The 17,938-nt window shown below is 35.5% G+C and overlaps 1 protein-coding gene across 1 annotated transcript in view; it reads left to right on the top strand.

The window, feature by feature from the left end:
* Positions 1-17,938, top strand: part of COG5 (component of oligomeric golgi complex 5) — a 269,120-nt gene that overhangs the window by 114,074 nt on the left and 137,108 nt on the right. Inside the window, exon 7 of the mRNA XM_043871704.1 lies at positions 4,841-4,971. Coding sequence (XP_043727639.1) covers positions 4,841-4,971 — 131 coding nt within the window. The remainder of the gene's footprint in view (positions 1-4,840; positions 4,972-17,938) is intronic.

Raw genomic sequence — 17,938 nt, 5'->3', positions numbered from 1 at the left:
AAGTTTTTGTATGTATTTATTATAAATAATTATTACATTTAGGCAGATGATTAAGTAATTTTTGATCATTTGTTTGATGAAATATTGGGCAGTCGTTAAGAGCTGATATTTATAAGTATTATCATATTATGGGTGAATGTTTATAACATTGTTAATAAAGAAGACCTTGTAAATAAATATAATTACAGATAAAAACAGGAACACAATAACTTGTGGGTGGTTTAAAAAGTAGGGTAAGAATTTAAAGGAATATAGTAGACCCTTTATTTTAAGCACAAATAAGATTTTAAGTATTTTAGGAAACATCTGAAGGTTGCTTGAAATTTCTCTGAGGCACTTATCTGCACTGTGCTCTTTGCAAAGTTGGTGTGTAGGAGGGAGTCACTTTCATCAGTGTAGCCAGCTGCCCAGTCCCTGTATGTCAAGTTTTGCTTTTTCTGCTCTTTTTTACATAAATATCCTGGGGGGAGGATATATGCTATTTTAATGCTGCTGGAGAATTTGAGGACTCATAAATTTCTCAGACATATTCATGTATATTCCAATAATCCACTTGGCAGTTGTGGCCTCTGTGTTCTGGGGTTATGTAATTTCCCCCTTTTGAAATAGTTTCCTGATTTTCAAAAATTATTTCAAGAGCATGTTATTTTTAAAGGAAAAGAAAACCCTTTTTTCAGTTATCAGTTAGGTATTTTAGCATCAAACTCTTCTTCATGAGACAGTATATTCTGTTTTTCTTACAGTGTCTCATATGCCATTAATCCCTTCTAGAATTTGAACTTATCTCTAGAAGTTCGGTTTGCACCTTACTTTATTACCCGTGTTTTTACTAACATGTTTAGTCTTTTCTGTTTTGAACACATGAAATACAGTTATAACTCTTGTGAGTTCTTGGTTGTTGTACTGTAATCTGTGCCATTGGTTCATGTATTTTAATATTCAATAGAAAAATGTAAAAATGCAAAAAACACTTAACGTGTACAAAATACAAATACTACCTATCAAGTTTATTTTAGAATATTATAAGCATGTTGTATCATCTATCTCTGTAACTTTTCTAAATGTTGTTGTTTGTATTGTACATAGTATATTATTTAATCATACATGTTTTACTGTAAATTACCTCTGGCTATGTGTATTCTTCTGAAATGTTTTCTTCTTTCTTAATATTATGTTATTGAGAGACACATTGACGTGTATACTTGTCATTGGTTTTACTCTTCTGTAGTAGTATTTTGAAGGAATGCTTTTGCTTGTTCTCCAATTGATTTCAGTTATATACATTATCTCAGTATGTATTCATTATTTCCATTTCAGTTATATATAACTTTGTTTTGTTTTTGACAGTGCTGTTATGAATATTCTTGTACTTGTCTTCCAGTGTACAAATCTAAGAATTTCTCTGAGTTACATGGAATGAGCTTAGGAATGGTATATTTTAGTAATGGAATTACTAGAATCTTATGGATTCTAACTGGATTGGAATCATATGGAATCTTATGGATTCTTACTAGATTGGAATCGTATGGAATCTTACTAGATTATCCAGGTTGATTTCCAAAGTGGTTTTATCTCATTTACAATGTTTCTTTTTATATGTATATATACTCACGTGTGTGTGTATATATATATATATACACACACACACACGCACATTTATACATGCGTGTGCACATATATGTATGTATATATTTATGGTTGCAGTTAACATAGTAGAAAATATCTTTTGTCTAAATTATTCACTTTTTTCTTCTTTTTAAATATTATTTATTTTAGAAACAGAATCATTAATTTAGAGGATACAAATTTTTTATTAACTAGCCCTCTTTTTTAAAGTTCTGTTTTTCTTGACTTACCATGTACTCTTAACATGTTTTATTTGTTATGAAAGTTATGCATGTGTAACATACTCAAATAGTTCTACAAAATTTATTGTTAAAAATAGCAATCCCTTGTCTTGTTTCTGCCCCGTTTACTTTTCCCTGGAGGCCACCATTTTCAGCATCTTTGCTGATTTTTTGGTATTTATCTCCATAGCTCTAAATCACCTGCCTGTATTTCCACTTCTTAGTTTTTATCTTCTTTGGCTTCCCACTTTGAAACATGAAAATTTCGCCTCCTTTATTTCTTCCAGCTTCCTGCACCATCCGGACTTCACATGTGTACTCTTCCCTCATCTCTTTTATCCCAAGTGCTAACGTTATTAGGAAAAGTAAATGCATGGCTGAGTTATTTAGCAAACTATAATTTCTCTTCTTTTTGTTTTCTTTTAAACAGAGGAGGATGCTAGTAAAAGAAGAAGCAGTAAGAATTTTGAAATCTTAGAAGGGATTTGTATTGCAGAGGAGGATTTGTGGAAGGAGATAATACTAGTCACTAAGGAAGCCATAGATTCCACAAATGGGAGTGGAACAAGATGAGTAAGAATGACTAACCATCAAAAAGTACCTCATTGTGTTTTGATATCCATTTCTCTAATAATTAGTGATGTTGAAGCACCTTATCATGTGCTTGTTGGCCATCTGTATGTCTTCATTAGAGAAACATTGATTTAGGTATTCTGCCAATTTTTTGATTGGTTTGTATGTTTTTACAGTACTGAGTTGTTTGAGCTGTTCATCTATTCTGGATATTAATACCTTGTTGATTATTGTTTCCAAATATTTTCTCTTGGTCTGTAGGTTTTCTTTTCATTTGTTGATGGTCCCTTTTCTGGACAGAGCTTGTAAGTTTGATTAGATCCCCTTTGTTTATTTTTGCTTCTATTTATTTTGCCTTGGGAGACTTATCTAGGAAACTATTGCTATGATTTATGTCAAAGAACATCTTGATTCTGTCCTCTCCTAGAAGTTTTATGTTGTCATGTCTTACATTTAGGTCTTTAAGCCATTTTTAGTTTATTTTCAAATATGTTAGAGAATGTTCTGATGTCATTCTTTTACGTGTAACTGTCCAGTTTCCCCAGCATCACTTATTGAAGAGACTATCTTTTCTCCATTGTACATTTTTCTTTCTTGTTGTAAGGTAATTCACCATAAGTGTGTGGTTTTATTTCTGGGCTACCTATCCTGTTCTACTGATCTATGTGTCTGTTTTGTACCAGTACTATACTGGACTTCCCAGATGGCTCAGTGGTTAAGAGTTCTCTCCTGGCAATGCAGGTGACACAAGAGACAAGGGTTTGCTCCCTGGGTTGGGAAGATCCCCTGGAGAAGGAAATAGCAGCCCCCTCCAGTGTTATTGCCTGGAAAATTCCATGGGTAGAGGAGCCTGGTGGGCTGCAGTCCATGGGGTTGCAAGTGTCGAACACGAATGAGCAGGCATGCATACATAAACTGTTTCAGTTACTATGACCTTGTAGTATAGTCTGAAGTCGGAAAGTATGATTCCTCTAGTTCCATTCTTTTTTCTTAAGATTGTTTGGTATTCAGGGTCTTCTGTGTTTCCATACAAATTAAAAATTTTTTTCTTCTAGTTCTGTGAAAAATGCCGTTGGTGATTTCATAGAGATTGCCTTGAACCTGTAGATTGCCTTGGGTAGTATAGTTTCTTTAACAATATTGATTTTTCCAATTCAAGGATACGGTATATCTTTCCATCTATTTTCCATACATCTTTCAATTTATTTTACCAGCATCTTACAGTTTTTGGAGTTTAGCTCTTTTGCGTCCTTAGGTAGATTTATTCCTAGGTATTTTATTCTTTTTGGTGCCGTGGTAAATGGGATTGTTTCCTTATTTCCTCTTTTGATAGTTCATCATTGGTTAATACAGATTTGTGTATGTTAATTTTGTATCCTGAAACTTTACCAAATCATTGATAACCTCTTGTAGTTTTCTGGTAGCATCTTTAGGGTTTTCTATGTATAGTATCATGTCACTGGCAGACAGTGACATTTTTACTTCTTCCTTTCCAATTTGGATTCCTTTTATTTTTCTTCTCTGATTGCTATGGATAGACCTCCAAACTATATTAAATAAAAGTCTTATTCATTTTTTTGATACCTATGTCAGGTCATTCAGTTGAATCTCTTTTTCCTTTAGTCTTTTAATTAGGTTTTCTCAATTTAAGTAAACATGGAGTTGAGTAGTATCATTTCTTTTCTGCTAAAATTGCTAGTCTTATCATTTTCTTACTAAAGAGAGGATAAATATGTTAAATCCAAGTAGATCACTTTTGTTTTCTCACATATATTCTTGGTACATATAAAGATTCAATCTAAGTGGCTAGAAAGGTAGTTCTGGCTTTCTATTCCACACTTATTAAGGTTTAATTGGTGTGAGTAGTGGTCTCATATTTGAAAATTTGGCATTTTAGCACATTTTATCTATTTTAAACCTTTTACATGTTACTTTTTAAAAAAATTTATTAAACTTAGAATGAAAGTGAAAAGTGTTAGTTGTCCAGTTGTGTCCAACTCTTTGTGACCCCATGGACTGTAGCCCACCTCTGTCTATGGAATTCTGCAGGCAAGAAAACTGGAGTCGGTAGCCATTCCCTGTCTTGCAACTTGAGAAATTTCAAAGTTCATCAGGATATTTATTTATAGTAATTTGGCACAGTTTTTTGGTAACCTGTTGACATTATTTTGAATTTATAATAATCATAATTCAATTCTTGCTTTATCAATTCTATAATGTTTGAAACATTTTCCTCCAGAGTAAAGTTCTCATTAGGTAGAGAATGTTTGGGTAATTCTGTTTCTTAAAATACAGATTTTGAAAGGGAATAGTGTTCAACAGCAAGTTTTTAACATTTTGCATAAGTTAGACATGATGGTTTGATACCTTTATATTTATTCAGTACTGAAATATTTAAATGTGTGTATTTTTTTAAATAGATTACCTTTCTCAAGGAATAGACCTTTCTGGAATAGAAGTGATAGAAAATGATCTACTTTTTGTTGCAAGAGCTCGACTTGAAGTGGAAAATCAAGCTAAGCGCTTACTGGAGCAGGGTGTGGAGACTCAGGTAATAAAAATAGTATTACTTTTGTAATGTGAAAAATGTTATAATATAGATGAACATTTGATTTTGTGTTTAAAATAATGTTTGTCTTTATTACTGAGGAACTATGTCTATGGTTTTAATTCGAGAGTAGGCATAATGTAAGTACAAGAAAAAATTTAAAAGTATGTTTATTTAATTCTACTTAAAATAGATTCTAAGATTTCTAATGTGTATTATATATAATATGGAATGTATTTTAAATATCATATGTATATGTAGATAGACGGTTAACAGATATTGAGTAGGCTTCCTTTGTCCAAGTCACTGATACTCATTTAAGCTTTTCAGTGACCCAGTTAGGATGATATTATTGCTATTTCCATTTTACAAATGGGGAAACTGAAAGCTTAATAATTGGTCAGAGGTCATACATCTAGTAAATGATTTAGTTTGCCACTCTTATAATCACAGTGCCAGAAATTTTTTAAGAAATTTCTCGAGATTTCTAAGATACCATTTTCCTGATGCTTAATTTTCTGAATTAGAAGAGCCTAATGGTATTGATGTAGTAGAATCAGCAAATTAAATGTAAATCTCAGTTCTATATTTGCATCACACCCAGATAGTTGCTCCATTTGTACTGGACCCAAATTTTTAATTCATATTCTTTAAACCCAAAGTTTCATTTTGAAAAAAAAAGTTCATTTTGTGCATTTGTATTGGACAGAACTAATTTTATAAATATTCAGTTCTTCAGTCTCTAAATCAGGGAACATTTGATTTCTGATTCTCAGCTCTTGTAGTTTTATGTTTAAATGAACTTTTAAAGTTGATTATCATATATGTATAATGAAAAGTGAACAAATCATAGGCACACATGTAGAATGAAATACTTCAAAGTGAGCATTCTTGTGAAATCAAAACACAGGTCAAGATATGGGACATTACCAGCACTCCTGGTGTCTCTTCACTCTCCCTCCCAGTCACTACTCTCTGCTTTCCTACAGATAGCTTTGAGTCTAGCTTCTAACCCTGGAGTTTAGTTTTATCTGCCACCAATTATGTGTTAACTCTTGGTCTCACTATGAAGATAAAATGCTCATACTGTTGAAAAAATACTTGTCTACATCAAATAAGAGAGGATACCTCATTCTTAAAGAAATATTCAAGGAATTCCAAGTCAGTTTTGAATTAACATGAATATTTCTATAGAAAATTGGTGCTGGCCCAGCTCATTTAGTTACAAGAAAGGAAGTAATCTAACATTTCAGAAAGGGCAGAGTCACAGAATTTTTGTATTCCTCTAATGGTCATAATATCACTACATCAGAGATTAAACCTTTATTTATATGTACTGTTTAATATTTTTTACCTGTGAAGTTTTTATTGCTATGTATATATGTATATGTATGCATGTCTTTGATTTATGCAATTCTTAATATTTTACTGTATTTTAGAGTCATGGAAATGAAAACCAAAATGGTAGAAAGGAAATAGTATCACAGTTTGTAGAACTCAAATACTGTTTTTAATAGAGATGGGGGAAATGATTATCATTTAAAGACTAATTTGTTTTATTATATTCTCATATATTTAAAGCAGGAAAATATTTTCTAGGATAGTAGTTCCTAAGCAAACTCTATTTTATGTATGTTGTTACTTTATGTCCATTTTAATAATTGTCAAATATGACTTTGCTTCAGTTTTTAAATCACATTGAAATTAAACTGATCAACTTTAAGAAATTAATATTCCTTAAATATTGGTAGTGTTAAATATGCAGATTTATGGAGTTAATCAAGAGATATTTAAGTGGGTAAATATTGTTGTTTGGCCAATTGCCTACATCTAATCAATGAACTTACGAGGATAAAGAAAACATTTTTAAATGTTGTGCATCTACATGGGTAGATGTGGAATGATCTGCATGGAACTAAAGAACTATAATTTTGTTGTATGTTTCAGTGTGATTTGGAGGAAAATAGATTCTGCTTAGTGGATGGGAATATTGTCTCTTTGTTAAGGCTGTGCTGTGCTTACTCTCTCCGTCACGTCTGACTCTTTGCGACCCCGTGGACTGTAGCCCTCCAGGCTCCTTTGTCGGTGGGGATTCTCCAGGCAAGAATACTGGAGTGGGTTGCCATGCCCTCCTCCAGGGGATCTTTCTGACCCAGGGATTGAACCCAGGTCTCCCGCATAGCAAGCAGGTTCTTTACCATATGAGCCACCAATTATGTTATAGTTTGCTGACATTAACCATTAATATTTTTTAATTCATTTTTTCTTGTTAAATTCCATAGATATAAAGTAACTTTCTGAGTATAATTTGGCCTTCTCCATAATTTTCCTAAAGGAAGAAAATAACTGTCTTGCCAGTATTAACATTCTGGTTCATTTCACAACTTTTACAACATTGCTGCTGCTGCTGCTAAGTTGCTTCAGTTGTGTCCGACTCTCTGCGACCCCATAGACAGCAGCCCACCAGGCTCCCCCGCCCCTGGGATTCTCCAGGCGAGAACACTGGAGTGGGTTGCCATTTCCTTCTCCAATGCATGAAAGTGAAAGTGAAGTCGCTCAGTCGTGTCTGACTCTTAGGGACCCCATGGACCGTAGCCTATCAGTCTCCTCCGTCCATGGGATTTTCCAGGCAAGAGTATTGGAATGGGCCACCATTGCCTTCTCTGTTTTACAACATTCCTCATGTGTAAATTGATATTTGTATTTATAGCATTATTTATGTCTGAATTTAGTCATGTGTGTCTGTCTCCCTCAGACCTGGGTCCTCTGGGTTATTTTTACAAAGTCAGGTTTCTGGCTTAGCAGGATGATACCCTTATCAGTAACGGTGTCCCTGAGATAATGTTCTCAGGAACCAGGATGTCTTAGCAGAAAGTGCCTGTGTTTTGGAGCCTCTTTCCTTTTCCTTTTAGAAAGCAGCAAGTCAGAGGTGTCCTACAGCTGTCCCAGCAGGCAGTTTAGGAATTCAGGGTGAAACTAACCTTTATTGAATGCTCCTTCTCTGCCAGGCTTTGTGTTAGTCACTTTAGATTTGTTATCTCAACCACAGTAACAAACACGTGAGGAAGACATAATTATCCACTTTTTAAGTTAAGGAAACAAAGGCCTGGAAAGGTTAGGAAATTAGCTGCAGATGAGTCAGCTATTAAGTAGTAGAGTCATGGTCTGGGGTCACTGCTTTTCCTCTTTCTTCAATAGGACCAAGCAGTTTATTCTAATTATGTTAAATAATTACATTTTAAATCATCTGACAATTTGTGAAGCAATTTATATAAAAACAGTAATTTTTATAGTGTTAAAGTTTCTTTGGGAAGCCTCCATGGAATGACTCATCTAAACCAACTCCTCAGAACTTTTGTTTTTCTCTGGCCAACTCTCTTTTTTCCATTCTCTGAAATGACTATTTTAGATTCTCCACTTTCTGTCAACCTTCCCCTCTCACCCCACACACCAACTAAGGCAGATGCTCTTAATTTCTGCTTCACAGAGGTGCCTCTCTATATACTATTTTTTGGATCCCATTTTCTTGGGAAACCTATCTCCTTTATATTTCTGTCTTTCATGTCTTTGTTGTTTTTTACTCTATTTCTTCTCATCAGCATTTAATTTTACTCCTTTTATGCTACTCTCCCCTGTATTCTGTTTTTCAGTCTCAAAAGCTTTCTTTAGTTTTCCACATGTGCGTTTTCCTTCCTCCTCTAGGGATTTCGAGTTCTTCTTATGCCTGGAACACTCTTTCTACTTCCCATTAAAACAGATGCTGCAGGTTATATATATTGGATTCTCAAAATATATTTTCCCACCTATAAGAAATCATTGAAATAGTTAAATTTATTGTTAATATTTATTACAAACATAGACTGAAATAACTACAGCATTTTAACATTGATGTAATACTGCATACCTGAACTGTTACTTAGTTTATGGGCTCATAACCTGAATCAAGGTGTTCAGTAAACATGTGTCATTACTTGCATTTAATAATCAACTTCTGACATTAATTTGGTTCCTCAGAAAAGTTAGCTATCTTCTTTTATTGAGTATATAGTTGGTGGCCATCATTTTTAATATCAATTAACTGTAAAAGTTAAATTTACTAAAAGAAAATCAGGGTAATTTCTTTTTGTAGCATTCTTTTTCTGAAACCAAAATTTTTAAAATAAATGCAGGTGACCTCTTTTTGATCATTACTGTTTTTCCCTAGTTAATTGCTTAAATGTTCTGTATTCATTTGTAGGTTTTAATAGCCTTGTGGTGTTACAAGTCTCTACTACAGTATTACAAAATGTTTGTCTTGGAAGACATAAACTAAATAATTATTTACATACTAAGGAACAGTGTTTTCTTCTTACAGTACAAAACTGTAAACTGGTGACCTCACAAAGTCATGCTATTTCTGTATGGAAAGGATTCGTAGTGATACCACTGCCACATTCTTTCTGCAGTGTTTAGGACTGATGACCCAGAGTACTTCTTCTGGTGAAGCATACCATGATCACCACACAAGAAAGAACATTCTTCATTTTGACAGGCAGTTTTTGTTCCAAATGTGGGGCTAGGTAAACGACCATCTGCAGCTCCTCCTTGACTCCTGTTTCTCTTTGTTACTGATCCTGAAAATCTTTCCTTGAAAGAAACCAGACAAAGAAGAAGAGAACCTTATTGTATTTTCAGGATTGTAACAGACTCCATTATCTCAAGCTGTAACTAGCTTTCAAAATAGGTGACAGAGATTTTGATCTGGATGAGTTCCTGCATCACCATAGATACCAGGCCCCCACAGTGAAATGATGACATTTTAATTAGAAAGATGGCTTTAGCTTGTGAATTGCAAGCTTTTCCAGTAAACAAGTGCAGGGCTTTCTAGAGGTTCTAGCGTGGAAGGGGATCATGTGCTTAAGTTGTCTTTAAGATTATCAGGAAGAGTCTCTTCAGCTCCATGCCAGGCTGGAATCTCCCCTGTGGTAATTGTTGCCAGTACTAGGAGGCAAACATCCACAATCTGCCTTTTCCCTGAGTCAGAAAGCCTCCTTGGTCAGGTCCACACAAAGTACTGGTGCTTATCAGTTGTCAGCTAAAAGTACCATGACAGCATGATCCAGACAGTCTCTCTAAGAGGACAATGTGGAATTGAAGTTCACTAAATAAATATCTACATAGCATACAGTAACTGATAATGATGTTATGAACCCTTTTAACTTACATTGTTAAAAATTCTGAAGTGTTTCCAGCACAGCTGTTGCTGCTGCCTAGTCACTTCAGTTGTGTCCAACTCTGTGCGACCCCATGGACTGTAGCCTGCCAGGGTCCTCTGTCCATGGAATTCTCTAGGCAAGAGTACTAAAGTGGGCTGTTGTGCCCTCCTCCCGGGGCTCTTCCCATCCCAGGGATCAAACCCACGTCTCCTGCATTGCAGGTGGATTCTTTACTGTCTGAGCCACCACAGAAGCCCAAGAAGGCTGGAGTGGGTAGGCTATCCCTTCTCCAGGAGATCTTCCCAACTCAGGAATCGAACTGGAGTCTTCTGCATTGAAGGTGGATTCTTTACCAACTAAGCTACCAGGGAAGCCCCTTCCAGCACAGAGAGGCTACCAATTCAGATGTATTGTGTTGAAGATTTATGGAAGTTAAACATTTTTCTAAGCTACAAAAGGAACTTTTTGGCAAAGTTGAACTCATTGACTACTTTCCTAATTAGTTACGGGAGTTCAGTTTGCAACAGGTTTTTTATTATTATTATTCTTTTCTTCTCTGTGTGCCCAACAAACACCACAGTTGACTCGGTGTCAGCTGAGTCAAGCTGAATACCTGCTTTAAGAGGGCTAGCTTTCCATTTCCCCTAAAATCAGGAACAAGACAGGGGTGCCCACTATCACCACTACTATTCAACATAGTTTTGGAAGTTTTGGCCACAGCAATCAGAGCAGAAAAAGAAGTAAAAGGAATCCAGATAGGAAAAGAAGAAGTGAAACTCTCGCTGTTTGCAGATGACATGATCCTCTACATAGAAAACCCTAAAGACTCTACCAGAAAATTACTAGAGCTAATCAACGAATATAGTAAAGTTGCAGGATATAAAATTAACACACAGAAATCCCTTGCATTCCTATACACTAACAATGAGAAAACAGAAAGAGAAATTAAGGAAACAATACCATTCACCATTGCAACAAAAAGAATAAAATACTTAGGAGTATATCTACCTAAAGAAGCAAAAGACCTACACATAGAAAACTATAAAACACTGATGAAAGAAATCAAAGAGGACACAAACAGATGGAGAAATGTACCGTGTTCATGGATTGGAAGAATCAATATTGTCAAAATGGCTATGCTACCTAAAGCAATCTATAAATTCAATGCAATCCCTATCAAGCTACCAACGGTATTTTTCACAGAACTAAAACAAATAATTTCACAATTTGTATGGAAATACAAAAAACCTCGAATAGCCAAAGCAATCTTGAGAAAGAAGAATGGAACTGGAGGAATCAACCTGCCTGACTTCAGACTCTACTACAAAGCCACAGTCATCAAGACAGTATGGTACTGGCACAAAGACAGAAATATAGATCAATGGAACAAAATAGAAAGCCCAGAAATAAATCCACGAACCTATGGACACCTTATCTTCGACAAAGGAGGCAAGGATATACAATGGAAAAAAGACAACCTCTTTAACAAGTGGTGCTGGGAAAACTGGTCAACCACTTGTGAAGGAATGAAACTAGAACCCTTTCTAACACCATACACAAAAATAAACTCAAAATGGATTAAAGACCTAAATGTAAGACCAGAAACTATAAAACTCCTAGAGGAGAACATAGGCAAAACACTCTCCGACATAAATCACAGCAGGATCCTCTATGACCCATCTCCCAGAATATTGGAAGTAAAAGCAAAACTAAACAAATGGGACCTAATGAAACTTAAAAGCTTTTGCACAACAAAGGAAACTATAAGTAAGGTGAAAAGACAGCCCTCAGATTGGGAGAAAATAATAGCAAACGAAGCAACAGACAAAGGATTAATCTCCAAAATATACAAGCGTCTCCTGCAGCTCAATTCCAGAAAAGTAAATGACCCAATCAAAAAATGGGCCAAAGAACTAAACAGACATTTCTCCAAAGAAGACATACAGATGGCTAACAAACACATGAAAAGATGCTCAACATCACTCATTATCAGAGAAATGCAAATCAAAACCACAATGAGGTACCATTACACGCCAGTCAGGATGGCTGCTATCCAAAAGTCTACAAGCAATAAATGCTGGAGAGGGTGTGGAGAAAAGGGAACCCTCTTACACTGTTGGTGGGAATGCAAACTAGTACAGCCGCCATGGAGAACAGTGTGGAGATTTGTTAAAAAACTGGAAATAGAACTGCCATATGACCCAGCAATCCCACTTCTGGGCATACACACTGAGGAAACCAGATCTGAAAGAGACACGTGCACTCCAGTGTTCATCGCAGCAGGACATGGAAGCAGCCTAGATGCCCATCAGCAGACAAATGGATAAGGAAGCTGTGGTACATATACACCATGGAATATTACTCAGCCATTAAAAAGAATTCATTTGTCAGTTCTAATGAGATGGATGAAACTGGAGCCCATTATACAGAGTGAAGTAAGCCAGAAAGATAAAGACCATTACAGCATACTAACACATATATATGGGATTTAAAAAGATGGTAATGATAACCCTATATGCAAAACAGAAAAAGAGACACAGATGTACAGAACAGACTTTTGGACTCTGTGGGAGAAGGCGAGGGTGGGATGTTTTGAGAGAACAGCATCGAAACATGTATATTATCTATGGTGAAACAGATCACCATCCCAGGTTGGATGCATGAGACAAGTGCTCAGGCCTGGTGCACTGGGAAGACCCAGAGGGAGTGGGTAGAGAGGGAGGTGGGAGTGGGGATTGGGATGGGGAATACATTTAACTCCATGGCTGATTCATGTCAATGTATGACAAAACCCACTACAATATTGTAAAGTAATTAGCCTCCAACTAATGAAAATAAATGAAAAAAAAAAAAAAAGAGGGCTAGCTTTCCTACTGTTAGTTGCTAGTTTTCCTGGCTGGTCACATGAATTCCAGAACAGATCTCATTATTTGAATTTACTGGAGCTCCTTTTGTATATTTGGTCCCAGTGTTTTTGCTGTTTGCTAAATATAAAGTTCCAGTAATTTTTCAAAAATGTATGAAGCATTTTTCTTGACACACAATAAACAATTTGAGGGAATGGGCGAGATGGGTGAAGGGGGCCAAAAACTTCTAGTTATAAAATAGACAAGTCATGAGAATATAATGTATAGCATGGCACCTGTGGTTAATACTGTGTTGTATATTTGAAAGTTGCTAAGATCTGAAATGTTTTCACCACAAGAAAAAGCATTTTTGTTAACTATGTATGGTAACATGTTAACTAGACTTATTGTGGTAATCATTTTGCAATATACACAATTATCAAATTATGTTATATACATGAAACTAATGTATGTCAGTTATATATCAAATTAAAAAATATATAAGAGATGATTACAGTAAGAACTTTTCAAGTTACGCAGATCCAAAGATTTCATTTATTTTCTTTATTTTACCAGCCACAATGGATAATTTGCCACCCCATCTCATCTGTTAGCTCCTATCACTGTAAGCTGTCCTTAGGGTTTAAACTGATCATCTAAATTTTTTCCCTAAAGCTTAATAAGTCTTGTTTAGTGTATATTTGCTATTTTATCCTTAAATTTGAGCGGACACTAACTTGAACTCTTAACTTTCTAAATCAAGGGTTGGTGAAACTACCGTCTTTGTATTGTCAAGTGCTAATTGTTCTAACATTTTTGTATGGTTGGGGGAAAAAAAATGAAAGAACAATATACAGCAGTGACCGTATGTGGCATGTGTGGCCGCCAAAACATGAACTGTTTGCTGTCTTGCCCTTTAAGGACCTTAAGTGTGTGCTGATCCCTGCTTTAAATGGTTGTCTTATCTTCATGCTGGGTGCTTTATCATGTTCCTTCCTTACATCCTTCCAGCTCTGTTTCCTCTTTTACAATATTTTAATTATCACATGGTATTTCTCTGTTTTTGTTTTATGTCAAATGTAAAGTAGTAGTATTTTTCTTGTTTTTATATTTTTCAGTCATGTTCTTTTCTTAGTCTTTGATATAATCTCTTGTCATGAACAACCCACAGTAACATTGGTTGCTTTGTTATTTTACTGCTATTTTGCAGTGTAGATTCACATCTGACTAACTGCTTTCAGCCTTAAGGTCTTTTGGTGTTATTGCTTTCCATAGTTTTTCAGTTCACTAAACTGTGAATAATTTTTTTCAATAACTACCTGAATTTTATTGTATTTCATACAGAATTCTGTCACTACTCTGTTTAAAATTTGGTAATCATTCTTTATGTGTAATTGTCTGTTCTTCAAAAATTCAGAATTTTTGTACTTGGATAGCTCTATTTTATTTTACTCAATTTAAACAATCTTATGCTGACTTTTTATAGAGTAGTAAATACTAAAGTTTTTATTTTGTAGTTTGGAAACTACAAAGAACCAGAACCAGATAACCATTTTGCATCACTGTGGATTAATTTGCATTGTCCATAGTTTTATATAGCTGGAGGCCTACAGTGTGTTCTTTCTTGTGTCTGGTTCTATCCATTCAATATTTTTATTTTGAGATTGATTCCTGTTGTGTATATTGGTAGTTTTGTGTTATTTTTGTTGCTAATTAACATTGCGTTGTATTTAAGTTGTGTTTATCTATTCACTTACTGACAGGCACTGGGTAATTTCTGGTTTCGGGCTGTTGCACACACAGTGGCCGTGTACAGTCAGGTGCATATCTTTGTGTCAGCATGTTTCCTTTTCCTTGAGTAAACATCTAAGGCAAAATGGTTGGGATTTTGCAAGGAATGATATGTTTACTTTCTGTAGAGACTGCTAGATTTCCAAAGTGGTTCCATCGTTTTACAGCCCCTCATAAGGAGGTTAGAATTTCTGTTCCTCTAGATGGTCACCAAAGTTTTATGCTGGCAGTCTTTTTAAATTTTAGCCATCTTAATGGGGGTATAAGATTCTCACTGTAGTTTTAATTTGCCTTTTCTTAATTGATGATGTAACGAACTTTTCAAATGCCTAACAGTGAAAGGTATTTGCCTAACCTTTAAAGACTTTATTGTCTTCTTATTGATTTGTAAGAATTCTTAATGTATTCTCGGTACCAGTCTTTGTCATACATGTGAACTGTAAATATTTTCTCCCATCCTATGGCTTGCCTTTTTTCTTTTAGCATTGTTATTTAGGTATAATTTATATTTCATAACATTTGTGCACTTAAACATATAGTTTGATGAGTTACTAAATTTTTGCATTTGTGCAACTATTTCACAGTTCAGGTATTTTTTTTTCTTAAGCTACTGTCACCACCAGGTAGTTCCCTCATGACTGTTTGTGGTCAGTTCTTCCTCCTGTCCCCAAACCCAGGGAATCACTGATTTGCTTTCTATCTCTCTACATAGTTGCCATTTTCTAAAAGTGTCATACAAATGGAACCATACAGTAGGTCATTTTATGTATCTAGCTTGTTTCACTTAGTATGTTTATATAGCTTCATCTATGTTGTTGCATGTATGGTGGTGGTGGTTTAGTTGCTAAGTCATGTTTAACTCTTGTGACCCCATGGACTGTAGCCCACCAGACTCCTCTGTCCATGGAATTTCCCAGCCAGGAATATTGGAGTGGTTTGCCCTTTCCTTCTCCAGGAGGATCTTCCTGACCCAGGGATCAAACCCAGGTCCTCTGTATTGCAGATGAATTCTTAACCACCTGAGCCACAGTTCTTTCCCACTGTTGCATGTGTAAGTACTCCTTTTTACTGCTGAGTAATTCTTACACTTTTGGGCTGTTAAGAATAATGCCGTCTTGTTTTTCCCCTTGACATCATCTTTTATTTTTTTAATTTGGATTGTGTCTTGTTTCTTCTTCTTTTTTAAAAAATATTTATTTATTTTGGCTGCATTGGGCTCAGTAGTTGAGATATGCAGACCCTAAAGCTTAGTTCACAGAGCAGAGAGTGAGCTCGTGTCCCCTGCATTGCAAGGCAGATTCTTAACCACTGGACCGCCAGGGAAGTCCCTGTTTCTTGTTTCTTTTTCAGTTCAGTTCAGTTCAGTCGCTCAGTCGTGTCCGACTCTTTGCGACCCCATGAGTCGCAGCACGCCAGGCCTCCCTGTCCATCACCAACTCCCGGAATTTACCCAAACCCATGTCCATCGAGTTAGTGATGCCATCCAGCCATCTCATCCTCTGTCGTCCCCTTCTCCTCCTGCCCCCAATCCTTCCCAACATTAGAGTCTTTTCCAATGAGTCAACTCTTCACATGAGGTAGCCAAAGTACTGGAGTTTCAGCTTCAGCATCAGTCCTTCCAATGAACACCCAGGACTGATCTCCTTTAGGATGGACTGGTTGGATCTCCTTGCAGTCCAAGGCACTCTCAAGAGTCTTCTCCAGCAACACAGTTCAAAAGCATCAATTTTTCAGCACTCAGCTTTCTTCACAGTCCAACTCACATCCATACATGACCACTGGAAAAACCATAGCCTTGACGGACCTTTGTTGGCAAAGTAATGTCTCTGCTTTTTAATATGCTGTCTAGGTTGGTCATAACTTTCCTTCCAAGGAGTAAGCGTTTTTTAATTTCATGGCTGCAATCACCATCTGCAGTGATTTTGGAGCCCAAAAAAATAAAGTCTGACACTGTTTCCATTGTTTCCCCATCTATTCCCCATGAAGTGATGGGACCAGATGCCATGATCTTAGTTTTCTGAATGTTGAGCTTTAAGCCAACTGTTCATTGTCCTCCTTCACTTTCATCAAGAGGCTTTTTAGTTCCTCTTCACTTTCTGCCATAAGGGTGGTGTCGTCTGCTTAGCTGAGGTTATTGATATTTCTCCTAGCAATCTTGATTCCAGCTTGTGCTTCTTCCAGCCCAGCGTTTCTCATGCTGTTTCTTTTTTAAAATATTTTAAAAATTGAAGTATAATTGATTTATAATATTGTATTGGTTTCAGGCATACAACACAGTGGTTCAATATTTTTATAGATTATACTTGATTTAGATTTATTGTAAAATATTGGCTATTTTCCCCTATTCTGTATAGTATATCCTTGTTGCTATTTCCTGTTTCTTGATCAGGCCTACTTGATCAGGCTTTTATTAACTTTTTTTTTCTAAAAGATTTAATCTTTTATGAAGAGCAAATTTTTTTAGTTTTGATAAAAGCCAGTTTACCCGTGCTTTCATTTGCATGTTATATAAGAAAATTTTGCCTACCCTAATGTTGGAAAGCTTTGTTTAAGGGTTAATTTTTTCTTACAGACATACACAGTTGTTTGAGCACCTTTTGTTGAAAAAGGTTATTTTTTTCTTCCACTGAACTACTTCATTGTGAATTTGAATGTATTTTGGCACCTTGAGAACATTTAATTCACAGTCTTTCTCCTAATGGTTTTAATATCTATTGATGATTTTTGCCCAAATCTTTTTATTTTTTTCAGTGGAGATTGTGAAAGAGTGATTTTCTGTTTTTATTATTAGTTTGTACTTGTTAGTTGTGATTCTTTTGTAAAGAAGAATTTTTTCTCACTAATTGAAAGGGTACTTGGTTACCTTGAACTGCAGTTACTTTTTAAAATGATGGGTAAATATTTAGATTTTGCACTTTTATTACCAACTTACAGAGTAAGGAGTTTATATATCACCTCCCTGGTAGTAAATGGGGTATAATTTTGTTCTCTTCTGTTTTTCTTTTATTTTTATTTTAAATATTGTTATGGATTCACATGTTTTATGTATTGTGTTTTCATCAATTTGGTGCTGGATGAAACTTGAGAGTACTGTAGCAACAAGCTTGACCAACAGTGTTTTAAACAGGGGTTTGTCTG

Source organism: Cervus elaphus, chromosome 18 (genome assembly GCF_910594005.1).
Source record: "Cervus elaphus chromosome 18, mCerEla1.1, whole genome shotgun sequence".
NCBI lineage: Eukaryota > Metazoa > Chordata > Mammalia > Artiodactyla > Cervidae > Cervus > Cervus elaphus.
This window is presented reverse-complemented; position numbering and strand designations above follow the sequence as displayed.